The sequence below is a fragment of the Chelonus insularis genome, unplaced genomic scaffold, assembly GCF_013357705.1.
Source record: "Chelonus insularis isolate UGA/USDA-ARS -01 unplaced genomic scaffold, ASM1335770v1 contig_276_pilon, whole genome shotgun sequence".
Classification (NCBI taxonomy): domain Eukaryota; kingdom Metazoa; phylum Arthropoda; class Insecta; order Hymenoptera; family Braconidae; genus Chelonus; species Chelonus insularis.
The window spans coordinates 163310-180494 of NW_023276462.1; the positions used below are offsets into that span (position 1 = coordinate 163310).

The window sequence follows — 17185 nt, forward strand, 5'->3', positions numbered from 1 at the left end:
TTTGATCAGAATTATTTCATTAAAGCTTTTTTATTTGTCTCAGAGTCTTACAATGTCTTACAGCTTTACTCTCTCAATAGGATTACGATTCAATTCCACAAAGTTCAAAAAAAGGACTTCTTTTTAAATAATAGCATTTAAGTACCTTTAATAAAAAAAAAATCATTTTCATTGAAATTTATTCATTAAAAAATTTTTTTTTTTATTAACAAATATAACACAACTCGTTAATTAAAGGATTAATTAATTATTGAATTAATTATAAGTCAACTGGGAGAAAAATAGGGAAATTATTCATTTGGTCGTATAATAAAGCTCAGATGATTGATTTAACGAATTATTTTTCGTTGTCATATCAACTGTTGTACAGCTTTCCGATGGTCCATTGTTTATCTCCATCAATATATTATTTATCCAATTATACTCAATTTAATGCTATAGGTTTTAAACAAATATTCAATAATATTAAGCTTGTTGTATATGTATACAATAATATGTATTGACCGAAGCAAGCTCTATACTGTGTTCATAGCAGCTTGACGGCTAAAAGGGTGGGACGTTATCATGAAAATATGTTGCTAATAATCCTAATAACGGGCTTCAATAAGCTGTACTACATACACAAACACGTAATAAGGCGGGGATTCCACCAACTCAGAGTAAGAATAATAATGACGATGTACGACGAGAGCCCCCAAGCTTAATACAAGTACACGTACCCTGCATTCTGCTTTCCTAGCAACGGGGCGGAGGACAAAGAAGTACATGTTACTTGGGGAACAAAACGTCCGGCTTTGTAGTTGCAATTAGCCTCGAGTACCCTATGCCAATCCCCGATTTTAAACAATATCGAAGTAATGTTAACCACATTTGCCTTATTCCTCCTCTTTTCTCTCTCATTCTCTGGACATTAGAGAAGTACTTGTTGAGTCCATAGAGTCCAGTGCAACATTTTTTTCCTCGTTTTACTTTTATTATCACAATTACTGACTTCAATCATTATGTACAAGCACTTTTTTTATGCTTTTTACATTCAAAGACAATAGCCTGAATAAAATTATTTATAATTACTGTTTCGTCATTGTTTATTATGCTATAATGTTAAATAATAATTTTTTGGCTTTTAAACTTCTGCACAGATGGATGCTTATAATTTAAAGTTTATTTGAAAAATTATTTATTTAATGGATAATACATGATAATTGAGTTTAATACAGTAATGAAGTAAAAATAATCATTTATCGTTGGCATACATATTTTTAAATATTTTAAAAATGCTAATTAATTGGAAATTATTTTCAACTATTGGAAGAATTTATAAGTTTATTTCAAACATCATTTTATGCGCTTAAAAACCATTTAGATGGTTATCAGATTTAAGTTGAATTTTATTTAAATATATCAATTTTTTAAGTCATTAATAATTTATTGAAATATTTATAAAATGGTAAGTGTTAATTTTCTATTCTACTCTCATTTATTACATTTATTTAATAAATACCTAAAAGTACCTAGACAATTAACACATTCCATTAATTATTTATTCTTATTAATTCTTTAAATAATTAAAAAAAAAAATAACATAAACAGTTACTAGAATTTGTAAAGAAAGAAAAGTTAATAAGAAATGTAGTATTTTACATTTCCTCGTATTTTATCAGTGTTAACGGGTTTAAAAACCATATTAAAGTAGCTCGACTATTCCCTTTTTTAATGCTTATGATTACATGTCCACATATATCCACACGTTGTTACAGAATTTTTTTGAAGATTTAGTATGCGAAAGTATTGTTAGACTATAGCGGATTCTCGTGATGGAATTCAACGAACGCAAGAAGACGTCGCTTTGGTAAGCCTCGAGGACTTACCTCTTTATCTCTGTCACGAACGAATGGCTCATGTACGCGTGGAGGGACACGAGTAGGACCTCCATGTTTCTCGAGGTCTAACGTAGTGGACACTTGGTCCAAGGATCTCAGTTAAGTATACATGTTGAGGAAAAAATTATAGCGACGTGTTTAACAACGTAGAAAAGTCTGAATTAAACTCAAACAAAGCGGGGGAAAATGGCAGAAGATAAAAGTAAGAATAGTAGAGGTATGAAAAAAGAAAGAAAAAAATGAAAATTCATTAAATAACGTCTGCTGCTTTTTTGTGACTTTACGGCAGTTTCCCGCGAGAGAAGCCTGCGTGGAAACTGTTTTTCTCTGGGATAAATAAAGTGGCGTTTTGTGTGCGACACGTAATAGGAGAAAAAAGCGAGAGAGAAAGAGAGTGTGTAGCAAGCAGCAAAGCTAGGAAACTGTATAGTTAGGGAAGTAAAGAGGGAAAACCGGTTGCAGATAGTTCACTCCTGCTTCACCAACGATACGGTTAATCTTCGCACCAAGCTCTAAATAAGGAGATTAAAACACAGGAGAATGAGAGAGAGAGAGAGAGAGCGAGGGAGGTTAAGATACAAAAAAAAATTCCAGTAGAAAAACAGAGACGAACGATAGTTGTCTCATGGGCTTATCGCGTTTATAAAAGTCTAACCTTTGGCGCTATGCATATCCGGAAGTGACCGTGGATCACAGAAGCTGGCTTCTTAGTATGTATATACCGCTGGGGATCGAGTTATAAGTGGGGATTACTTCAACTCTTAACGATTGTTCTGCTCGTTTGGGTATCCATTAACGCGTTCTTCCACCTCCATCATTGGTACGTGGGAATTTTCTTCTCTCCTTCTGGGCAAGACATATCTTTTAGACTTTTCGCTCTTTTTCTTCTCGTTTCCTCTTCCGCTTGGCGTTTATATGGCCTTTGGCTTAATCCAAGTTTGCCCGGTGATCGCATTCGTTACTTGAATCGCTATTTTAAAAGGCAGTTTTCCTCTGAACTACTTTACACACTCGTATAACGGTGGAGGTCACCTTACCTCTTTTATTCTCTCATGATTCTTTTCTTCTTTCGTCTTTATCTTAGGACCCTGGCCAATATAGTGCTTGAGCTTTTTTCTTTTTTTATTATCATTCTCAGCTTTTTCACTTTGTGTTTTCTCACCTTTGCCACCACGTGCCACGTTTTTTGCACTTGACCGATAAGCCATTTAAATTCTATCGACGAAAGAACGAAAACTTTCGTTCATGTTCGTAGAATATTTTTCGTTATTTCCTTTATTCGTTTCCATCGTTGATGATATGGATTTCTTTTTCTTTCTTTTTTAGAAAAGGAGTTCTCGATTACAACTACTCATGTCGATTTTATTTGCTTTTCCCCCCTTATATCTCTTTTTAAAATTGACGTTTTTCACAACAAATTTTATTTCATACAAGATCACGTCAAAATGCTTTGGAAATTGTATCTCTGAGGAATTTGCAGACATTCTAGGAAATGTATTTGCGAGTGGGATGTGTATCGTACGAGGATTGATACATGAAAGGTAAAGCAGAATAAAACGGAGGAGGAAAAAGACTTAAAGAAGAATAAGAAAAAGACGACGACGAAGTCAAACATTTCTCGTAAGCTCGTGGCATCCACGTGGCACTTGTGAGCTAATTAACTACAAAGGTCGGCTTTAATTAATGTCATGTAACGCATAGTTATGCGTGTCGCCTTAGAAGTTTACTCTTTGACGTTGATATCATCGAATTTTATTGTTTTTGTGGTTCGAAAAAATGAGGAATTAAAAAGTTGATGGTGAAGTATAGTCGATGATATTCTAATAATAAATACATCAAGCGAAGCAAGAATTACAGTCTGTAATGATTATTATATTTCTCATTTTATTCTTTCAACATTAAAGAAAATGACCGAGATAATTATTCTCTAATGACACCGACTCTTAAATAAATTGTATTTTTGTTTAAATAAAATTTTATCATAAAAATATCTTTTCAAGGACAGGTATTTAAAGAAAAAGTAATATTCTAAATATTCGTTCTTCGCCAATCATTATATGTTGTATATAATCCATTGTTAAATTGAAATTCTTAACAGCTACGTTTATTAGAATGTAACAATAGCAAGCTCGTAATTATTTTTTTCCTCACTTATTTTGAGTTGTAATTTACACAACAAGTTAACTGACAACGCAATATAATTAAACTGACGGGTAAAGATTTTTAATGAGAGAATACAACAGGAGTTTTAATCTGTGCCACGTGTGCGATCTTGATACTGTAAGTCTGAGTCGCTCTGAAAAGTCTAGACACGGTGGACCTCCTTCTTCGTTAGTTCTTGGTTGTTGTCATGATATACCTGATGAATATAAGCAAGACAAAGATAGCTTAATCACGACTCAGTTGCTCGAGTCTCATGTCGCAAAATATCTGAAGCGTCAGTGATTGCGTACACTTTCTTCCTCTTGATCCTTTACCCTTTTGACCTGACTTTTAAGTAGTAACAACTTTTCAATAAGACATCTCTTTTACATATGAACACGTGCTCGTTAAAATTTTATATCTCGATTTTAATTGATTAAAAAAACAACGAATAACATTGATATAAACTGTATATATTATTTCATTCATTCACTTTCCTCCTGATAAATAATATTTTCTTAAGTTTATAAATGTTATTATGTACGAACAAATTCGAACTCATCCATTTCATTACTTTAAAAAAGACATAGAGAATATTATAAGCTGGAAAACCAACAAGGCACCTGGTACCACGTCGATAAATCCCCGCTAGTTCACGAGCTCAGGCTTCTCTTGTCTGTGTTTTTCTTCTATCATTGCATCGCGTCCTTCCGCTTCCTTTTTCGGTACGAGACAACATAGAAGCGGGAAGGAGATCCTTTCTCTGGTATTTCAGAGACAGGCTCATCGACTAGACATTTTATATACCCGGTGTCGTAATCCTATTTGAAATTTTTTCTTCTTTATGTCTCTTATTTATTCATTTTTATTATTTATTGACTACTTGATAATGAAAAATCAACTACTGTTTTCATTATTCTGGACGATTAAAATTTTTTGTAAATTGTTGTTACATTTGGTTCAGACGTATTATTGGAAAATTACATTATTGTCATTTAAAAATATATGTTGTATGATATTGAATGGATACAATACAGAACAATGGTGAGTTTTCATATCGGAATTTGTATCAATTATTTTTCATGTCGAAAATTTTTTCCTGTCAATTGTCTCTTGACCTTAACTGTTTATCTACTGAACAGTTTGCCCTATTCATGTAGTAGTTTTTTTTTTCTTTATTTTCAACACAATTTTTTTATCGCGGTTTATCGTTTTTTTCATCAATGTGAATAAAGTTAACAACTCGGAAGCTGTCAAGTGACCACGAAAGTTTTTAACTATTTTTTGAAATATTTTTTATTGGTCAACGATGTTAGAACCAAATATATTTTATAATTCACCAAAGTAATACGCTTTATCAATTAAATCTTTCTAGTCTATTTTAATTTTCAGCAGAAAAATAAAAATGAACCAGTAATTCCACTGTATTTTTTAAAAAACTTTTTTTAGTAAAAAAAAAAAAATTACATTAATTATATTTTCTTCTCTTTGATAATAATGTGTCTAAACAAAATTTTATTAAGTATTCTACTGAAAATAATAATAAATTCTCAAGTTGAAGAGATCTATTGATGCGTGACCAGTCTTAACCTTATAACTTAAGCGTCAAAGAAAAATATTTCGATATGAAGATTGAATCGTGAAAAAAAGATTCAAGACTTCGTTAGTGTCAAGACGCGAGTCGTACGAGTATATCACTCCTGATATTGTGGCAAGCTGTCTATCAGGTTGGCGCGCAAAAGAGAAAGAGAAAAATAGAGAGCTAAGCAAAAGTTCTCCGTACGCATATCTTTTTCATTGGATCTGAAAGGAGGAGGTATTTTATGGTGATCTCGAAGCTGGCTGGTCCATCACGGGTGAATATAGCCAGTGTACCTACCACAGTCGACTGAGATTGAACGTTGAAAAGGGGAGAGAGAAAGAGAGAAAGAGAGAGAGGGATAGTAGCCAACCAGCCCTGTAGGCATTGGTTGTGCTGGAACCAGCTGAAATCAATCCAAAGTCACTATCGATCCCCTCGTCTTCTTCCACCTCCGCAGAGAAGCTTCGTTAGTATACTCGCCCACGAGGACTGGTCCTCGTTAACTGTTTGCTCTCTGCAACGCATTCGCCCTTGAGAGATCACCCTCAAGCAATACTTAAAGCATAGAAAAGCCACTCGAGGTTCAATCATTCTATTTTCCTTTAATAAATGAGATTAATCCGCAAATGAAAAATACAAAAAATCGTTTAAGCTTTGAACCAGTTTAAACGTAAGAGTTTGAGGCAAATGAAATATTTATAAACTTTGTTATTAATTGACTGCATTTTGGTTTGTTTCAGGAGAACGAGGTGGTTTTTAGAAGAAGCCGTAGGGAGGAGGGGGGACGGGTAAAATCCCGTCCCGTAGGATAGGAAGGTAGTTTAGGGGTGTAAGTTGGATTGACGAGACTTAGGAGGGTGAAGCAGGGATGACGAAACTTCCATTTCATTGTCGGCGGATGCCGCCTGTTCTTCTTTTGCTCTTGTTCTACTTTCTTCTGGAGGTACCGCTTAAGGCTGATGCTGCGTCATCAGATATTGTTAATCAGTTTTACGATCCAGAGGTCCAGCGAATGAATCACCTCGTCGTAGACAAGAACACTGGTCGAGTCTATGTAGGAGCGGTTAATCGTCTTTACCAATTTTCACCAGATCTCAATGTCGTAGTAAAAGCAATCACTGGGCCCCAGGAAGATGCTTACGACTGTTCTAGTTTCAATTGTCCTGAAGATGCTGTTAAACGAAAACTGGACAATGTTAATAAGGCTTTGGTGATTGATTATACAACGAGCAGGCTGATATCATGCAATAGCCTATTCCAAGGAACATGTGATGTTAGGAATCTCAACAGTATTACGGAAGTAGTGCAGAAAGTAAAAGATCCAGTTGTAGCGAACAATGCGACAGCATCAACAGTGGCATTCATTGCTCCTGGACCTCCAAATCCTCCTGTATCTCAAGTCATGTATGTCGGTGTCACGTACACTGCGAATTCACCATACAGGTCGGAGGTTCCGGCGGTTAGTTCAAGATCCCTCGACTCAAACAAGATGCTCAACATCGCCGAGTCCGCGGTCACGACTGGCACGAGGATATACGTAAACTCACTCTCAAGGGAGCGATATCCGATCAACTACATATACGGTTTCAGCAGTGAGGGCTTCAGCTACTTCTTTACCACCCAGTTGAAAAACAGTGAGGCCACTAACTTTATCTCCAAGCTCGTTAGACTCTGCCAGGATGACATGCACTACTATTCTTACACAGAAATTCCAGTTGAGTGCAAGAATGCAGACACAAACTATAACCTTGTACAAGCGGCTTACGTTGGTAAAGCAGGATCCGTTCTTGCCAGTGCACTTGGAATTACGGCTCAAGATGATGTGTTGTATGCTATATTTGCTGTTAGTGACGATCCTAATAGCCAACGACCTGGTAACGATTCAGCTCTTTGTGTTTATGCACTAAAAAATATCCGCAGGAAGTTTATGAAAAATATACAAAAGTGTTTTGCTGGAGATGGTCAACGAGGATTAGAGTTCATTTCGCCGAGTCACAAGTGCGTTCTTACGGTGAGTCAACATCTTTTCTCAATCTTTTAATAATTACTGTATAGGTAAGAGTAAACATATCTAGAAGTTGAGTGCGGTTTCTCGAATCATCTTGAGGATCTTTCGTCCCTGAAGGATTTAAGTGAGAAACCAATAGATAATCGGTATAAAGACGAGGATAGAATTGTCTAGATATATCTTACTCTATTATTCATCCTCTTTTCTCAAGGAAATAGCTCGTGAACTCGAGATCCGTGATACGTCCTTGTCGTCCATTAGGGGATAAATCAATTGGCAAATACTTGATACTACATCGCGTCTACTGCACCTGTATTTATGTAACAGGTGGCATTGATGTAACCAACTGTATCTTTCTCGCGTTGAGGATTATTCTGAACGTCTCAACGTCGCGCCATATGCACGATTCATTATTTCATGACGCGTTCACAAGTAGATGCATGTATGTGCAATGTATATATGTCAAAATTATGATGAGACTCGTGATTCGCGTGACGATGTGTTGCATTGCGAAAAGTGCCGAGGGGCTGCAAATCATCCCTGCACTGATCTCTTTGAAAAGTGACTACTCACCTTAGAGACATTATCTATTATCCATTGTTCTCAAGTCATTTATTATTGTCAAACATAATGAATAATTAAGTCATTGTTCTGCATGATTTAGCTGTGAGTTATTATTTTTCGTCTATCATTATTATTTATATTGATGGCTTTGAATCCCACATTGATTTTTTTTTGTTACTCTCAATCTTATATCAAACAAACATCTTCCATTTTGTCTTGTAATGAATAAATTCTATTTACAAGCTTTATTAACTATTGATAGATGATATTATCAATTATTAAAATTAGTTGGAGATCAACAAAAAATTATGCTTCAATATAATTGATCTTTTTTTTTTTTTTCGTTTTATTTAAAAAAACTTATAAAAGTAATTTTTATTATAGAACAAGTATTCAAAGTTTATAAATAATAACGTGACATAGAAAAGGACTTAATTACTGGCAAAAGTTTTTAAATACTGCATAAATATTCAATAGACGATCGCAAACTGTGGTAGGAAGTTTAATCGAAATATTGAATAATTTTCACTATCATAGTCATTGAGTATGCCAGGGAAATAAACTGATAGACATTTTCACGATAAGTATTAATATTATTGAAGTTTTCTATCATCAGTACTCTTAGAAATTTTTCACTTCCAATATTTCTGTACTAAAGTGATTTATTTCATGAAAATTGCATTTTTACCAGATCGACAGCAGTAATAAATGGGATAAAAATTCCAAAAAAATTTTCATTTCGATCTCTGATTAATTGAATTTCAAAGTTCTCTCGAATTCCTCCATGAAAATAGATATATTTAAGAGTGTATGTGATAAAAAATATATTTCTAACAGTGATGTATGCTTGGAACAATTAAAAGTGAAAAAGTATTATTGAAAAATGAGGTTACACAAGTTATTGACATGAAATTATATATTTTTATCTAAAAAATATGTACATAGATGATAACAACCAACAATTTCCGAGTGCATTTGAACATTATGTCAATCGATCGTTGGCTCATATATACAACAACTTCCTTTTTTTCCCTCTGGGCAATTAACTGACGAGTTATTCACACGAAAACACTAGTGCTTAAATAACAAATGAGATACGTGTGCTAACTGAAATGCTTTATGTCACATTTAATAGACGATTTTGCAAATAATTTATGTGGTAGTAGTTTAACGATGAAATTTGTTTATGACGCTTTTAGAAGAGCAACGTTGGGAAAATCGAATTTTCTTTCTACCTGTTAAAGCTCAACGACTCGACGGAAACCTTATCTAGTTCGATAACTCGATTAATTTCTCAGCGAGTGGGCGTGCAGCCCGCGGATATTTTATATTGGCAATTCGATTTGCGCATGAAATTAGATATTCGCTTGAGAATCCTCGCGCCACTTCGATTATAGATAATTCTCTTCTTCATTTTATATACATGTATATATCTATCTATACATATAATATACCGTTTTCGTTATATATTCGAGCAGAACTATGTAAACTTTTTGTCATTATCACTTTAGCATCTCGTTAAAAGGGAAACCATTGGCAAGAAGCCAAGCATATCTTTACGAATATCGTGTTAACATGAGGTATGTGTAACATTTTCAAGTCAGTATTTGCCTCGTTATTTTTCTTGACTACGTCTGCTTTTCTTTTCTCATACTTGATGTATATAAAAGTTTAAATTCGAATACGCATGCGTTTTATCTTGATTGTGTGGCCCATGAAGAAGTGGTTTATTGACCTTTTTTCTTTTTGTATTCTCATTCTTACGTGTATATAAAGCTAACAATCGTTAATAGATAAATTCTACGAAATAATAAAACAACATTCGCAGATTTTCTTACAAAAGTCCGCAAGTTGTTGAAAAGGAAAGCAAAATAAAGATAATAAACAAACAATTCTTAACTTAAACTCAAGTTTAGTTCACTTGTTGTTTGGATAGGCCGGTTTGATTCTTACTTGGTTTGAAAAGAAATCAGAAGTAGTGACCAGGATGAGTAGAAAAAGTTGATAGAAGAAGAGATAAAATCAAAGGAATTGAAGATAAAAAAGAAAAAGATCAGGGCTGAAGGTTTTAGCGAACTGAAAAAGAGAACGATGAGATGATAGAGAGAGAGAGAGAGAGAGAGAGAGAGAGAGAGAGAGAGAGGAAGAGAGAAAGGAAGGTCGTACGAGTCATAGATTTGAAGGAAACCCATTCGCGCAAATTGGATAGCCTTGCACATTGCCAGAGATGGCAAACTATGCAATTAAAAAGTTTCCAATGGAGAAAAAATCTCCTAGTGCACCTGGTGGAATGAAAGATAGAGATTGGAACGATAGTGAGATGACACTCACTTTTTTTGCACATTTCTCCAGAGATTCTCTGACGTATTAAAAAGTTTCAGCACTCTTACAATGGGTGTCGATATTTGTTATTGATGTTCATGCCAATTCATTCATCTTTTTTACTTTTATTCATTTTCATTGAGTCCTTTTTTAATCAATTAATTATTTTTTATTTATGAAGGGGATTAGATTATTTACAAAAAATTATTCCAATAATTAGTTATAATTAGTTGGTGTTTAAGATATTAATTCGATTAATTACCTCAATTATTATTTATTTAATAAATTTATTATATAATTCAACTAATTTAATATTTATATATTATTTTAAAAATTTCCCAAGTCAGAATAGAGTAATGTAGTTGTCAAAATACATTCTATTACTGGTGAATGTAATTAATTCAAATGCATTTACTGTAGGAATTGTGGCCACAAATACATTAATAATCACTGTTAGAAGAGTATTAATTTCAGTAGAACTAAAAATAAATTTTATTTTATTTTTCAATTTTAAATTTGACTGCTATAGACTTTACAGAGGACTTTCGAAATTCATTCATATTATTAATCGAAAAACTTCAAATTTAGTACTAGTTAATTTTCACGGAAATAAATATATTGATTATTTCTGCATTCAAAAGTTGATGAAAAATATTCCAACTTTCAATAACTCATTATTATTTCAATGAAGAGGTTGTTTTATTAACAATTTTTCTCAACATCTCTTCAGCTTTTTTTTAATTTCACTAGAAAATTAGTAATTACAGAAAAATTAATGAATATTTATTAATTTATTTTTAATTAAAAATTATCTAGAATTTTCGTCTCCAATACAAGAGTTGATACAAAAAAAAAATGTTTCAATTTTATCATTAGTTCGACATTTAAATTGAAGCAAAAAAAGATAATAACTTATTAAGTCACGCAAAAAAATTTTATTCTATCAAAAAGAAAGACACAATTTCAGCTACTCTATACAAAGAAGTATTCCATTGGCCTTAATATAACCAGAGTATATTTTTCAATTATGTTCGATAAGAGATCTCTCGGAATAATACATAATGAATGATTGTAGTATAAAACATACTGAGTCCGCGTGAAAGATATTTTTGATTTTAAATTAAACTATTTTTTATTCAAGCCTGTAATGTATAATATATTCTCTTTTTAAAGTCGATCATATCAAACAGAGTATTGTAGATTGCAATCAACACACGCAATATTCTTGGCTTTCACCTTTCCCCTGACTCGCTGAAAATAATTGATACAATCGCACGAATGCGTCAACCTTTTGCTTGACCTGAGAATTGTCCTCATCACAGAAATTTTAAGAGGATACAAAACCCAAATGTCTCCCCTTATGTGTTTCCACACTTGGCAAATGACAATTTGACATTTTGTCTTTTACCTTTGTACTTGATAGGTGCCATGTTGTGTGTAGATATATATCTGTAACAACAAAAGAGCGAGTGAATAAAAAAAGATCAAGGAGAAGGTGCTGCGTATAACTTCCGGTTTGCAGATAATCTTGATAACTTACAAAGATATCGTTTAGTTGTTGGACGCATGGGCGTGTGCACTTTGATCAAGTTAATTCTTAGTGAGAAACCAGGTTAAATAGTGAGTTGGTTAAACCATCAAGACTCCATACGCCCGCGCCAGCTTTCTCTCTCGCCCTTCGTAAAACCATAATATACAATGAACTGTTTTTATTTTTATTTTTTCTCCTCTCTTGTTCCTCTCAATACATTTGTGCGCACTCTCTTGGATTACCACTCGTGTGGGCTTTATAAACCTTTCGAGACTTTCTATTGTTATTCAGATATATGCTGGCTCAGAATATCTCAACTTTTTCCAAAGTCTATAAATTTTTTTAGCTCCTAGAGAACTTTTGCCCGTACAGCCTTTTGTCTTTAAATGAATTATTATCTTTACCAGTATTTTAAACCAGAGTATATTAATGTTCTCTATAAAGAAATCCCTGGTTTATACAACTAACTCAATTTTTTGCAATAATTTTTTTGTTGTGATATTAAGTCAAATATCTACAAAAGTCGATTATTAAATGCAATTTATACAATAAAAATATTTTCTTTATCAAGTTTTTTTTACTTTTTTTTCGTATACAAACAATTATTTATCTTTTTCAACGAATCATTATTTTGATGAAGAATTATTATTTATTGAAAAATATACTTTTACCCCGATGCGCCTGACTATTCAGATGGTTCTACTACTTGATTAACGATTGAATAACTCCAAGAAAATTCTAGAATAATTATTTAAAGAATAAAACATTTGTTTGTAAACTTATATAATAACAACATTTAATTATTTTTTTGTGTCACCACAATAAAGACATAAAAATGAGATAATGTAGAGTATACATACATGTTTTGATTATTTGGAATAGTTTTCTCAAAATGGAATTACAACTCGAATCACGTAAAATACAATAAAAAGATAAACTGATAAAAGTTGATATAATTTAGAGATTAAACGGATATGTTAAATAAGGATCAGCTATTTCTACCATTTCTGCTCTTTTCTTGCTACACTTAGATATTAATTAAATTAGTAGTAATCTTAATGATTCATCAGTGATAGAAGTCTGATAAAACGTGCAAATACTACGTTTGGAGAAAATATTTTATTATTATAGCCAATAGAGTTTAGAAATAGTTAACAAATGTAGGTTTAAATATGACGAAACCATTTACATGTTATAAATGATAATATCTATTATCAATGTTCTATTATTTACCTTATATAAATTTATTACTTGCAATCTCGGTGATTCATTAAGTGTTTTTTTCACATCTTTATAAACATTTGTAATAAATCTGTTAATAATATTCAAAGATATTTTTATTACATTTTTATTAACGAATATAACTCTGATGCTCAAGTAAATATTTTTTGACATGAAGTTTCTTAAAAAGATAAATACATAATAGTGAATGGAGAATTTTTTGTTTACTTTTAGAAAAAAAAAAAAAAATGGAATAAAAGACATTCTATAATATATAAACCATTAAATTTATGAATAGGAAATCTGAGTTCTCATAACAAAAAATTTTTTTACGTATACGTAATGGTGGTTGCCATGACGATAACCTCTAGTATTGTCTTTGTGAAAGTCGAAAGAAAATTTGCGATAAAATGTCCAAGACGATTCACGACGGTGCGCGGGGCTTTGAAAGTCTCTTTGGCTTGGATCGTATGCTCAGCCTCTCGTAAATCAATCGCAACGCTTACCATTTATACCACAACCCTTAAGCTCTGAGCCTTTATCGTTGCCCTGATGTCGGAGGGTAACTCTAACTCCAAACTGCAACTCCTGCCAACTTTGTCTCATATTTTTACTTTGGATTTTCATTTTCACCTTCTTTCGTCGTCCCGAATTCACTTCACATGTAGGATAAGTTAAGCTTTTAGTGATAGCAAAGGTGAATTATAATTTTTTAGCCAAATGTTTGATGATTTAGTATTGATATCTTCTGTTGTTAAAAATTTTTTCTAAAACTGAACCATTAAATTTTCAAAGCAGCTAAAAATATCAACAGAGAGTTGTGGGTTCATTAAACACAATTTCATGCAGTTGGTTACAAAAACGGAATTTATTTGATCACACTCATAAATATTCACTCTCCCACAATCATTATTGATAAACTTTACCCAACACTATCAAAATTTTCCCTCGTAATTTTCATTTATTTATTTATTTTTTTTTTTAACAATTTTTTCTCCTTCATTGAATAAGAGTTAAAGATAAATGTGAATGCCTTCATCATTCATCTGTATCGACAAATTAAATCTGGCAACGAAGCCAAATAGTTTAATATCACGTAAAACTAGTATTTTATGTCATATAATGAATGACAAAGAAAAAAAAAAGAAACAACTAACTCTTCTATTTTTATTCAACAAGTACTTAGAGAATTGCAAAAATCCACCAACTAAAGTCTTATAGTTGAGTTAAATGAAATTGAGCTTGAAGCGGTGAAATTTTATCCGCAAAAATCTTAAGATATTCTCAAAAGGAAATTACAGAGAAGACAAAAACGAGAAATAGGAAGTAAAGATATAGCAAAATGAATAGACAGAAAATACTCACGAGGTTTAGTATTACTTAAATCCTTGATACTTTTCTCGTGATTCCTTTGATTTCATGAATCCCCTCTATCTGAGTTTAACAAATTTCCTCGAGAATCTCATTACTCCGGTCTTTTTTAACCAATTTAAATGTATTCAAATTTCATCAAATCACAATTGAAAAAGAGCGTGCAGGAGAAATGAAATATTCAAATCTCATTGAATATTACTCGGGGTATTTAATGAAAGCCTTTCAATTATCCATTTTAGTCTTCATTAATAGCTTGAATTATCAATAATCAAAATTGCACATTTCAAGTGCGATAATGGAAACATACTTGACTGAAGATAATTAGAAGATCTGAACTCGAAAATCAGACCAAGAGGGTGGCTGGGTACATATACACATCGAATCAACGACAAGCTCCGCATAGTGTTGATAATGTAAACGATTGAACGGAATAAACGTAGCAGACCGGAAATATTGTGAAACAGATATAGATAAGGGATTGTATGCTCGAGGCAGTCAACCCTCTATTGGTTTAGATGTCCAATGAGGAAAGACGATAAGATACCTCATAATGAATCTCAAGACGAGTTTTCGCTTGAATAAATTTTAGGCTTCATTTCCAGCGTATTTTGTTTAGATCAATTGGATCGTAAAATATTTAATGAAAAGAGAAAGGTGTACGACTGAAGGAAAGTAATGAAATGGAATATAAATTGTGCAAATTTAATATCTGATTTTTATTCTTCTCTCCAATTATTTACCCTGACAAAGGCTAAAGTTATATCTGTAATGCAAATTATTGACTCGATCGTTTTGATTATTCTTTCATTCTGATAAAGATAATTTTTTAAAGATGACAGAGTTTAAATAGTGAATAGACTGTCGGGCTATTCTGATTTTTGTTATTATTAATTCTATTTCCCTTTTGACAATCGGTGTGGATTTTCACGCAAAACGTTTTGCAGTAAATTAGAATAATCGTTTATTCATGAGGTTGAGAAAGAGGAAGAGGATAGTGAATATTTTGTCGTTGGATATAAATCGATGTTGAGGTAATTTATGGAGACGTATAGGAAAATGGTAGATTTGGTTTGAAATTTTCGGGGGTCCAATCTCAATTAAGCATGTTCGTAGTATGTAGTACGACGACTATACACCCTTTATTTGTTTGATTCTCTCGACCATGTATACGCACCAAAATGGTTGTACGTCCCATAACGCCTCAGTACATCCGCGTTGGTGTAATCAACTCTCGATTTACTTCCGCGAGTTTCTAATTAGGCGCCCCCGCACGCGTCAGTTTCGCTGATTCTGTCCGGCATAGAGGAGATAGAACTCAAGGGAGGTGGACTTTAGTGTATGTCTGGTGGTGTATTAATCTCATGTAATCGTGAGAGACTCAACTCTCATGTTTTCGATTGAAAGCAAAGAGAAGAGGAGAGAATGACCAAAGGGTGTATTATTAGTACGGATTTCAGGATTAATCGCGTTTTCCTATGTGTATGCTTTCGCTACGTGCTGTGATGAATAAATCTGTGATAAATAGCATAAAATTTTGCGACTATTCAACACTGACGAGCTGTTTGATATGCTTTTATGTTAAATTTTCCAATCCTATTTGTTGAATTCATCTCCAATATAATTAATTTGACTACATAAATCTGTTAAACCAAAATTTGATGCTTTTCATAATTATTATTTGATTTTATTAAGTCATTTAGCGAGTTATGAAATTAATATTCTTTTTTGATTTTATTATCTCTACAGAAATAAATTAAATAAGAAATTCTAATCATGTAAATCATCACTCTTTCATAAAAAAAAATTCACTGCTCTTTAAACATCAAATAATCATATAATAATATTTTTCGATTTTGTTTGAAATATTTTTAATTTCTATTGAGAAACGAAACGTAAAATTTTCTTTAAGTATACTTGATAAACACTCGACATCATTTATCTTCGATATAATGACTTTGTTTCAATTTTATCTTAATTGTAAATAAAAAAACAAATGAATCAAAAAAATTTCCTATCTAATTTTGATAAAAATAGAGAATAGAATTTCAGAAATATCTTACAATACGTATTTATGATTACAGTTTAATCAACTTTTAATACATAAAATAATGAACTTGGAAATTTCTCAAGCGCAATAATTTGCAAACATATATGATTAAAACGCTTTGACAAAATTTTATCGTTGAATAGTTTGTAATTTTCTGACTGCATAAAATGCAGATTCCATTCCAAACATATATATATATATATATATATATATATATATATAGATATCTATATGTGAAATATGTACATAAATATAAGTTTATATATCTATATCAATCTGATCTAAATGTTCATTCGTGCCATTTTCCTTTCTCGAAGCTCAATGCTCTCGTCTTCTCCTCGAGGCGATCGTCGTTGGCGTAGCTGCGCGTCGACGGAAGATACCCGTCGGTAATTTTCAATTTCAATCTCTCTTATTTCCGAATTCTCAGCTGCGCACCGTGAGAAACTGCCTTAAGCGTGATAGAAGACTATTTCTCCCTTTTTTTTGCGTTCTCGAATCTCCTATAACATTC

The 17185-nt window shown here is 32.4% G+C and overlaps 1 protein-coding gene across 2 annotated transcripts in view; it reads left to right on the plus strand.

Moving 5' to 3' along the window:
* PlexA (plexin A) overlaps positions 1 to 17185 on the plus strand; it is a 149953-nt gene that overhangs the window by 41038 nt on the left and 91730 nt on the right. For both annotated transcript variants that reach the window (XM_035080383.1, XM_035080384.1), the window contains exon 2: positions 6345 to 7615. In XM_035080383.1, the coding sequence (XP_034936274.1) occupies positions 6473 to 7615 (1143 nt within the window). In that variant the 5' untranslated portion in view covers positions 6345 to 6472. The remainder of the gene's footprint in view (positions 1 to 6344; positions 7616 to 17185) is intronic.